Source organism: Sciurus vulgaris (assembly GCF_902686455.1).
Source record: "Sciurus vulgaris genome assembly, chromosome: 6".
Taxonomy (NCBI): Eukaryota; Metazoa; Chordata; class Mammalia; order Rodentia; family Sciuridae; genus Sciurus; species Sciurus vulgaris.
The window spans coordinates 111,078,636-111,089,683 of record NC_136466.1 but is presented as its reverse complement, the minus strand read 5'-3'; the positions used below and the strand labels follow the sequence as shown (position 1 = coordinate 111,089,683).

At 33.1% G+C, this 11,048-nt stretch overlaps 1 protein-coding gene across 2 annotated transcripts; it reads left to right on the top strand.

Annotated features, from left to right (window-relative positions):
- The first annotated feature begins 18 nt into the window (after positions 1-18).
- ANKRA2 (ankyrin repeat family A member 2) lies at positions 19-10,718 on the top strand. Of its 2 annotated transcripts, none has more exons than XM_079145720.1 (9): positions 19-510; positions 2,575-2,964; positions 3,624-3,782; positions 5,604-5,669; positions 8,000-8,097; positions 8,600-8,725; positions 9,005-9,071; positions 9,595-9,675; positions 10,206-10,718. In XM_079145720.1, the coding sequence occupies exons 2-9, from the start codon at positions 2,664-2,666 to the stop codon at positions 10,259-10,261; spliced, it is 954 nt and encodes a 317-aa protein (XP_079001846.1). In that variant the 5' UTR covers positions 19-510; positions 2,575-2,663; the 3' UTR covers positions 10,262-10,718. The 2 variants fall into 2 exon arrangements, with proteins under 2 accessions (XP_079001846.1, XP_079001847.1); XM_079145721.1 differs by having other exon boundaries at positions 2,575-2,977.
- The last annotated feature ends 330 nt before the right edge of the window (positions 10,719-11,048 follow it).

Genomic DNA, 11,048 nt, shown 5'->3' with positions numbered 1-11,048 from the left:
CGCAGGGGCGGGGCAGGTGGGCGGGGCGACCAGGCAGAGGAGGCGTAACCGGAGGTCTAGACTGCGGCCTTCCCCTAGTGACCCAGAACTGTCAACCGAAGTGACCCTGTCTCTGTGATACTCGGGCAGGACGGACTGCGGGACACAAAGGCGGCCCAAAACCAAACAAACACAACCACCTGGAAGTCGTCTCGGCTGCGGACCTTTTTTTTTTTTTTTTTTTTGCCAGAAGCCGAAAGGAGAAATCGGAAGTGACGTCGTGGCCAAAACAAGCCCGAGCTTGAAGGCCTGCAGCGAGTCCGAGGCCTCCTCGAAGGTGGTTGCGAGTTACCGCGCGCCCACCTGTGAGCCTCCTGCCGCTGTCCCAGGAATCCCCTCACGGAGGGTGAGCGAGTTTCCTCCTGGGACATTTGGAGCACAACTGGCCGGCGACGACGAATCGGACTTTCCACTCTACAGGTCTCCCCTCCAGGGGGCTCCTGTTCGGGGACGCTGGGACACCTGTCGCCTGTGAGGCATCATTTATTTTCATAGTACCTTCCTCTCCTTTTAGGACAATTTCGGGATTGGAGAGAACCGGGGTATTACTGCTATTTTCTTCCACTGGGACGAGCACATTTACCCACTTACCTCGTTAGGCTCTCTCCCTAAATTCCTAGGCCATGACAAATGGACTGCAAGGTTCCCCTTTTCTCACCACTTCCTCCCCTTCTCTGTCATCTCTTTCTCCTTCCTCCTTTTCAAAAATTTGTCTTGCCAATTTTGCTGCTTCTTTCTAAAGTAGTATCGAGATAAGCGTTGTTTCCACCCTCCTCTGCCAAGCATATATGTTGGAACTCCTCCAAAGACTGGTAATTCCATCTACAAACTCTGATTTAAAACACGCAAGCTATTTAGAGCTGAGAAGAATATTAGAGATGTTTATTTCAACACCTTTATTCGGTAAATGATTGACTTTCAGAAAATTTATATGATTTATGTATCCAGGGTTGCACAGCTAATTAGTTGATGTTGGGAATAGAAAGCAAAATCTCATAAAAAAATGTTAGGCATAGAAAAGAATGTTTAAAAAATGTTGAAGTTCAGATTAGACAACATTTATGGAGCATCTGGTAAACCAAGTACTGTTTCATGTGAAAAGATTAGTAAGAGTTGTCCCCATCCTAGAGTTTTCAACTTAGTGGGGTTTTAAAAGGGAATTTTCAAGAGAATGGCAAGTGCTGGAGTTACATGGAGGGTACTGAGAGAGCTCAGGGAAGTTGCATTTAGCCTCACTTTGGAGGTTGGGTTGGAGAAAGAAGGAAATGATTCTTCCCTCAGGAACAGATCACTTGTGCACTCATCTTTTAAGGCCCCCCCCTCCCCAAATTTCTTGCATTGTACTTCCATGTCCATTTGAGTCACCAAATTAATTGTCTATTCTGCTTTCCTTCTTTCCTTTTACTAAAATGTACTAACTTTATTCCTGTTTTTTTTCTTTTTTTCATGACTGTGTATTACTCTTCAACTCCTTTTCTCATGGAAGTTTTGGATTTAGTGCTGTTTCTTATTTAATGGTCAGAGTGAAAGAGTTAATAGAACTGGATAGGTTTCCCTTAATTCATGAGCTTCCTCTTTCTCCTCTCTGGAGTGGACACGATTACCTGCTTTGCTTATTCAAAGAATTGTTATAAGGATCAACCTTTGAAAATATCTTTAAAACTGTAAGCAATGGGTTTTCTGGAAATATGTGGTTTGCCAAACCCTGCTTCATTGTGATACTTAATGCATTTTTCTCTTTTAATTCCAACTTTAAAATACCTTGAACCCTCTCAAAATTTCTAAGAGGCAATAAACCATAATATGAAAAAAAATGTATGTCACTTTCTTGTCTCAAGTGATTACATATCTGGGACAGCTATTTATCTTTGGAAGCCAATCCATAATCTACACACTTTGTCATTAAAAAACCTGTATTCAGTTGTTTATGCTCAATCTAAACAAAAACTTGGAAATACACCTTTAAGTTAATTAAAACCAAAACTTTGTAGGGTCTTTCACTAAGGAACACAAGTGTTACAGACAACAGTGCTGAGAAGCTTGACTATAACATGAGTTATACCTTTTATTAAATTAAAACAGAGCCATTATATAAACATTTTTTTTAAAAAATGAACCTTAAATAAGAGGTAAAAATTTTAACATGAAAGTTTATTTTCATTGGTAGCCTTGTCTTTTATCCATTTGGCAATATTCAGATATAGAAAGAAAGAGAAACAGTGACTAAAATTGGTTGGAATAGAGTGATGGAAGTGATAAGGTTTCTGTATTTCATTTACTCTTTACCAGGATACTGTAAAGTTAATGGTGGTATCCCTATTTTATAAATGGGATTAAGGTTAAGAGAAGTTCAATAACTTGTACAAGTGACACAGCTCATAAGTGGTGAAGCTTGGATACATACCCTGATTTCTGTATCTTTGTACATTGTATTAGGTTTAGGTGCTTCTAAGAGCACTGTTTGTATACTTGATTGAAAATGATTATTTTATGCTCTTTTACCTAAATTGGTATAATGCTTCTAATTTCTTTCAGATTTTTCAATATCAGAATTCTAAGAATACACTGGATACTGCTCTAAAACCAAGAAGAAATCATGAAGAAATGTTTTAATTATTGAACCTATGGTTGAAATCATGGCTACATCAGCAAATCTGGATATTGGAGCCCAGTTGATAGTAGAAGAATGTCCCAGCAGTTATAGTCTTTCTGGCATGCCAGACATTAAAATAGAACATCCACTGGACCCAAATTCAGAAGAAGGATCGGCTCAGGGTGTTGCCATGGGAATGAAATTCATATTGCCTAACCGATTTGATATGAACGTGTGTTCTCGATTTGTGAAGTCCTTAAATGAAGAAGATAGTAAAAACATTCAAGATCAGGTTAACTCTGACTTGGAGGTGGCATCTGTCCTATTTAAAGGTTGAAAGTTATGGTATAAATATCTGCATTTTTTTGTTGTTGTTGTTTATTCGAATGAAGTTTTGAGTTGTGTATTTCTACCATGGGAAATACAAAAATACAAATATTTAGGAGGAAGTTTGGAAATTGTATTTTAATTGAAACTTCTAACCTCACAGAAACCAAATTTAAATGATTTCATGCTATGTAATGTCTATATTAAAAGCAGTACATGTTGATTTTTTAAAAAATTATTTTCTAATCTTCATTTACAAATTCTCTAGCAAAGTTTTTTTATTATACCTTTTAAAATCATAGAAAAAATTCCTTGTTTCTTTTCTAAATGAATTAGCTAAATATTCCCTGTTCCCTGAATATTTAATTTACACTAACTTCCAGTGCTTTAATTCAATAAAGTCTGTCAACATGCTTTAGATTTACCTTTATAATGATCTATTGAATAATAAAGCTAATCTCTTAGAATAAGAGATTAATACTTCTTTTTCTGGAATTTTCACTTGGTAGTATAAACTTTTATGACAAAAATTTTAATATCATGTGATAGTTTGAAGTTCTTATGCCTCATGCATTTTTTAATGTCAAAATTGACATAGAATTTTTATTGAAAATACTTTGTCATTAAAATATTGTTTTAATGTGTTTACATTTATTTTACTTAGCTGAATGCAATATCCATACATCTCCTTCTCCTGGAATTCAAGTAAGGCATGTCTACACTCCCTCTACAACAAAGCATTTTTCACCCATAAAACAGTCAACTACTTTAACCAACAAACACAGAGGAAATGAGGTCTCTACCACACCTCTTTTAGCAAATTGTAAGTACTTATAGCTAATGTACTAAAATATTCTTATTACTAGTATAGGAGTTTAAGAGTTGGCTTTGATATGCATTTATTTTCATTAAATGCATATTCTCTTATTGAAAGGTTAAGTGATATCCTAAAAGTTTTAGTAATTTAAAATTTTTTCATATACTATTACATATTTAAATATTTCATGTTATGTTTCTGTGTTGAGAACAAATACAGATTGAAATATTAAAATTTTATTTTTTTACTAAGAAATGGTGAGTTATTGTCAACATTTTGCAAATTAAGATATTGTCAGTATTTTCGTGTTCTAGGAGTACAATCCTTGTTCTACTTATAAACCAAGTGATTTTGCAGTAAAAGCCAAGTGATTTATGTATAATATAAATTATAAATGTTGTATTTGGATATAATAATATGAAAATGCAACCTACCTTTTTTAAAACTTTGAATTCACAATTTTTAAAATTGTAGAATATTTTTCTAGAGGGAAATAAGGTTTTTCTATTTAGGCTAGAAAATATTCTGTACAGTATAGGTGGGTGAATGAAAGAAAATCAGCAATTTGATATTAGTAACTGTATTTGAGAATGTAACATTCTCTATTCTAAAGCCTGTCAAAGTCTTTATTTTTACTCTGGATATAGTAAATTCTTCCTGATTTTCTGAATCACATGTTGTAGCAGTTGAGCCATAAAGTCTTCCTCTGGCACTCTCCTTCTAGCTATCGACCATTTCTGGTTTACTTAAATAAAGTTGTTTGTAACTCCCTGTTGCTTCCTTTGAATATTAAGGAGATTCGATCATATCCCTGAAGTCAATGATCAAGCAATACTAATTTTTTAGAAGTCTCAAAATATAATGCCTTTTTTTTCTGTTCTAAAATAGATTCTCTTAAAATATTCCAACTGAAGGATTTTTGAAGTCCTGAAAAAAAATAATAGTTAGAGATCATCTGGATCACATCCCTCATGTTACAAATAAAAGTATGTAATTGGTTATGCAAGATCACACAGATAATTAGCCACAAGTAGGCCTACATTCAGAAAAATGAGAGATTACACTCCATTTATGTATGATCTATCAAAATGTATAAATGCATTCTACTGTCATGTACAACTAATTAGAACAAATTCAATAAAAATTTTTACAATATATATTCTCAAGGCCAGTTTTGCTTTTATGACCTCATTCTTCCTAATGTTAAGAAAAACCCATGGAATCTTGAAATAAAAATATTTAGGACTTCCAAAAGGCAGTGCACTATGACTCATGCCTGTAGTCATAGCTGCTCAGGAGGCTAAGGCAGAGGGTAACTTGAGCCCAGGAGATTAAGCCTAACCTGGGCAACATATTGAGATTCTGTCTCAAACAAACCAACTAACCAATATATATATTCAAGCAAACCAACAAGTAAATAAATAAATATATATGTGTATATACACACACACATATATTATGCATACATTATATATATGACTTGAATGTAACAAAAGGAGTATCTTTGTATCTTTTAAACCTGTCTTCCTCACAAGTTTGGATACAGAGGTAGCATTTTAAAGGCTAAGTGCCTAAACATTTCTTTGGAATAAATTTTGTTTCAACATTTTGCAAATATCAAATTACCTTAAATGAATGTGTGAGTCAATTCTCAGATACAGAATGGACACTTATAATGTTAGGAATATACTTTAAGTTAGATTTTTTAAATGATAAAGTGATAAGATTTTTTTTTAAGAAAAGAAATTTGCCACCTAAACATGAACCATCGAATGATGAACATGTACCACACAGACGTACATGAAGCATTTTATGGTATTGTTTCAGCTTTGTCTGTTCACCAGTTGGCAGCCCAGGGAGAGATGCTCTACCTGGCTACTCGTATTGAACAAGGTAATGGCCTAGTTTTAAATATTTTACTTAAAACAAATTCAATAGGATTTACTAGATTTGTTATTTTGTATCATTTTAACACAGGAAAGTATAAAGAAAAAACACAGTTGCATAATTTCATCAGGCATTTAACCCAATGGATAGTAAAAAAAAAAAAAAAGTAATAGAAAGTATAAAAGTTATAACTTCCTTGGCCACGCTACCCTTTTCCTCAAACATATATTTCTTATATTTTCAGAAAAACTTTCTAGAAAACATTTCAATTTATATTTTGGGTTATATGTGAGAATATATATTTGCTTTTAACTATTTATATAAGTAGGAAAATATTATTCATACTGCATTGTGCCTTACTTTTTCACTCAGTGTTTTGGAGTGCTTTCCATATAAACCATAAAAATCTATTTCGTTCCTTTTAATAGTTTGAGAATTTTGCATATTATATATGCATATTACACACATATGCATATTTTTAACTATTCATCCTGATGGAGTTGATTCAAAATTTTTACTATTAAATGACAAAATTATTGGTATTCTTTTAAAATATATCCATTGTGTAAATTTACACAAGTAGATTTGCCGGGTCAAAGGGTATATGTTCATTTTTTTTTTTTTCTTTTGGTATTAGAGATCCAACCCAGGGCTTTGTGCATGCTAGGCAAGTGCTTTACCATTGAACTACACACCAGCCCTAAAATTATATGTATATATATATACACACACACACACATATACTTATATATATATATAAAGTATATATATATTATTACATATATATAAAGTATATATTATATATATTATATATATATATATATCCAGATGCTTGTCCTCATACCAGAGTTTGTTTCTCTTTGCCCTCACTGACACAAAATGTTTTCAGATCTTAATTTTCACCAGTCCATGAGTGAAAACTGGTATCTCACAGTACTTTATATTTTTAGAATTATGATCACTGAATTTCTTTCTGTATGGACTGCCTGCAATATATTGATTTATATGAACTCTCTAAGGAAATTAGCTTTTTGCTATTTATGTTGGATATAGTTTTTCCCATTTTGTCATTTTTCCTTTGCCTTTTTAAATAATACTTTCAAAGGTTTAAATTTGGGAGAGGGGCACTATTGAGCATTGAACCTAAGAGCATTCTACTTGTGAGCTATATCACCAGCCCATTTTCCAAATAATTTTATTAAGACAGGGTCCTGCTAAATTGCCAAGGATGGCCTTGAATTTGCAATTCTTTGCCTCAGCCTCCCAAATCACTGGGATTAAAGGCATGAACCACCATTCCAACAAGGCTTAATATTTTTAAGTAGCCAATTATTTATTTTCTTTGTGACTCCTGAGTTTTATATCCTGCTTCAAAAAGATTTTCTATTCAAGAACTATAAATGAACTTACTCATCCTTAGTCTTGAACATCTGTGGTTTCCTTTTTTAACATTTTAATAACTTTGACTCATATAAAATGTTTTGGTGTAATGAAGTAAAGATTAATTTTCATTTTTCAAGAAGTTAAGCAGTTGTTCCAACATGGTTTATTGAATACAGGGAGCATGATCAGAGTTTTATTTTTCTTGATCATGTCATTTTTATAAATTTTATCATTGTATTTATATTTGTTTATAAATATTTGGAGGTTTTCTTTTCAGTTTACTAAATAATTTAGGGGTAAAGCTGGAATTTATAACTACTAAACTAAGTCTAGGGAATTAAATGGGGTTTACAGTGGAATTGTGTGATACTACATTTCAGATCATTCAATCTTCATGTTATATTATGTTATCAAACCACATGAATGAGAAGTTCACAGGTAGCAACAGCTGTAGAGTAGAAGGTGGTTTTCATAAGATTTTGGAGTTCTATAATTGCATGCATTTATATAATGCTAAGGGCTATCAAAAAAATCTCATTTTTATCATGATCCTCCAAGCTTATAGAGGTAAAAAAGGTATCCTGTGTATTGAAGAAACTAATTGTGTTGCCCAGAGTCACACTGCTAGAGACAGAGCCAGGATTCAAACTCTGGTCTCCTGATTCTGAGACCAGTGGTCTGTTGACTGCCATATATCTTGCATAATGTCATTCTCTGGTAGTTTATACATTAAAGAACATGCTCTATGAACCCTGCTATGTACATTGAGACACATTTTAATACAATCAGACTTCAAATTGCAACAACACAATAGGACCTTAGCAAACAAAAGTCAGCACAAAGTGAACGTTTTTGAGCCACATAATCAACTTTTTGGAATGCCAGTGATTTCATAGTGTTATGAATACGTGGTGGTTAAATTAGATCACAAAAATTGCTTTTCTTTTAAATAGAAAATGTTATCAATCACACGGATGAAGAAGGATTTACTCCTCTGATGTGGGCAGCAGCACACGGGCAAATAGCTGTGGTAGAGTTTCTACTTCAGAATGTAAGGAAAATGCCTCAGAAAATGTATATGTATAGTTACTTAAGTTCAATTAAGTCTTTAGTGAAGTTTTTGTATCTCCAACCAGCCAGATGTAATTATGGAGGATACAAGAAAAAATTTTTAATGCTTTTTATATTTCTGTGAAACTTGGATCTAGTTGGAAAAGCAATGCTAATCATACATGAAAAAGTGAGAAATAATTTCATGTCCAGCCCCCACTAAGTGTAAGAGGAACAAAAGTACTGTCAGCCTTGGAGGAGAAGGCTTTCAGAGAGGAGCTATGACTTGACTCCAGAGTGAAAAGACAGTTAGGCTTGAGATAGAAGAAGGAAGGCATTTGTTCAGGAAATCTCAGTAACAAGAGCATCCATGAATAATAGTTCCCAAATTAACCCCAGAACATTACCTAACTTCAGTGTTGAACTGTAATTGTTATTGACAGGAGTAACAACATTTTTGCTTAAATTCACTGAAAGTCTTGTATTTCAACTTCCTATACCAGGGTGCCGATCCCCAACTTTTAGGAAAAGGTCGAGAAAGTGCACTGTCATTGGCCTGTAGTAAAGGCTATACAGATATTGTCAAAATGCTGCTTGATTGTGGAGTTGATGTAAATGAATATGACTGGGTGAGTCTGTGATACTGAATTTAAACTACTGTAACAAATTCTGGAATTTATTTGGCTGGGGGAGACAATAGATTTTATTAAGCTCCTAAAAATATTTATTTAAGTAAATACGTGGAAGAACAAGTTAATGCCATAATCTCAATTATTAGTTCTGATTTAAGCATTCTTTGAAAGATATTAAAATTAACTAAAACTACTTCTACATGCCTAATTCTTAGTAAAACTTCCTATAGCAATATTTGACTGTTGTTCACCCTAAAAGCCTTTTTCAATTTGCAGAATGGAGGAACACCTTTGCTTTATGCTGTACATGGGAATCATGTGAAATGTGTAAAGATGCTCTTAGGTAAGCAGATGAAAATGAAAATTATTTAGAAAAATGCAAGGACTTTATTTTTTCAGTCTGGCCTTTCTTGTTACTAGCATGACCACTATCTGTTGTTAAATACATTAATGCTATTGCTCTTCACCCCTGAGGCACCTGCTACCACAGAGATGCCCATGAGAGAAGCAGCTCCATGAAAACCACATCTTCAGTTAAAGCTTTTGTCCTTGCTGCTTTCATCTGGGGTCACATTTAAATCACATTTGAATTTGGAGACATGTTTGTAGTGTCTTTATGCAGAAGTTTTGTTTTTATTTGTCTATGAGTTTTAGCCACTCTAGGGGATGCCTTTTTGCAGTGTTTTACCTCCAACCCACCCAAGTGAATTCTGTGTCCTACTATACTATGTACTTGGCAAGACCATTCTGAAAATACCTTCTTGAATTAGCTGAAAACCTATCCAGATATTTGCACATGAGTCATTATTAGATAAACATATCCACACTTTCATTTTACTAATGTAGATTTTTCTGTTTTGATATAGAAAATGGAGCTGACCCAACAGTTGAAACTGACTCTGGGTATAATTCTATGGATTTAGCTGTAGCCTTGGGGTATAGAAGTGGTAAGTATTTTAGAACTCTCAGGTTTTGTTTTAGTAAAACTTTAAATAGCATAAGCCAGTGTTTCATCACATAGTTATAAAACACTGCCTGCTTCCCTAATTCCTGAAACATGCTTTTAACTGTGGATAAAGTAAGGAAATTCTTACAAAGTTGAGAAAATGAGTTTGTTTACAGTGCTTTTCATCAACCCAAATAATTAGTTACTAGAGGATAAGTGCCCACCTATTTAAAGATTTATTTAATATTTTACATAGCAAACTACTTATAGAACAATTTATACTTTGGATTCTACTTCAGTTTAAAAATATAAAAACCTAGATACAGAAAGTCCAGTAATTTGGACAGCTACTAAGTCAGTGATAGACTTAAATTTTAAGTATTTTAAGTATTGCATTGCATTATTGCCCTCAGATAATTAGTGTATGCTAATTAGAAATAACTTTATTTTAGGAAAACATTAGGGATAAGTTGATACTTTTAAAATTTTTGTAATCAATATGCTGTGATCTTGATTACTTATCTGTTCTAGTTCAACAGGTTATTGAGTCACATTTGTTGAAGCTGCTTCAAAATATCAAGGAGTGACATAGTCCCCAGAAAATGTTGTCTGCCCTTCCATTCACTTTTTGGGTCCTTATAAATGAAAGTTTTGTTTACTTATAAATTTTTACCTCAGTTGCAATATTTTCTGATATTTAGTAAGTTTTAATAAATATTCTTCTGAGTGATTCACTGGTTTATAATAAAATTAATGTTGATGCTTTTTTTATAAATGTTTTACTATATATTTAAAATTATAAATTAATGTTTTGTGGCATGTACATTTTTATGGTACAGATAGTTATCTTTGTATCAAGTGCCGTAATTTGACATTTTCAGAAATTATTCTACCCTATTCATCTTCACTCTTGTATTAACTCATTGACTTTACATAGGGTTTACTGTAAATCCATAGGGGGAAAATGTTACTGTTAAATTAAAAAGTGCACAGTGTGATTGTTTACAAAATGATGTTATAAATAAATAAGTGCTTTTTCTGTCAGTTTGTATTCTAGTTTTTTTAATTACATAAGATTATTACAGATTTCTTTAGGTGTTTTCTATTCTGTGATCCAGACACAAAGATTTATTAATTGTCATTTCTAGAAGTATATTTAGAATATTTTTCTTCTCTAAATAAGCTTTTTAGAAGGAAAAGTCCTCCATGAAAGAGAAATCAATTCTTCATACAGGTGAGATGCTTTTTAATTCAACTAAAGGAGCACTATACACTCATGTTTCATCAAAATCTAGAAGAGAGAGCCAGGGACTAGAAATTGATTTGAACACTGAGTATAGAATTTGATTTAGTTAAGTGACTTCATCTGGAAAA

Coding starts and splice junctions, on each gene's coding strand:
- ANKRA2 (XM_079145720.1), top strand. CDS start 2,664: ATGGTTGAAATCATGGCTACATCAGCAAATCTGGATATTGGAGCCCAG. Junction 5,670..7,999: donor GGCTACTCGTATTGAACAAG/GTAATGGCCTAG, acceptor TCTTTTAAATAG/AAAATGTTATCAATCACACG. Junction 8,098..8,599: donor TAGAGTTTCTACTTCAGAAT/GTAAGGAAAATG, acceptor TTCCTATACCAG/GGTGCCGATCCCCAACTTTT.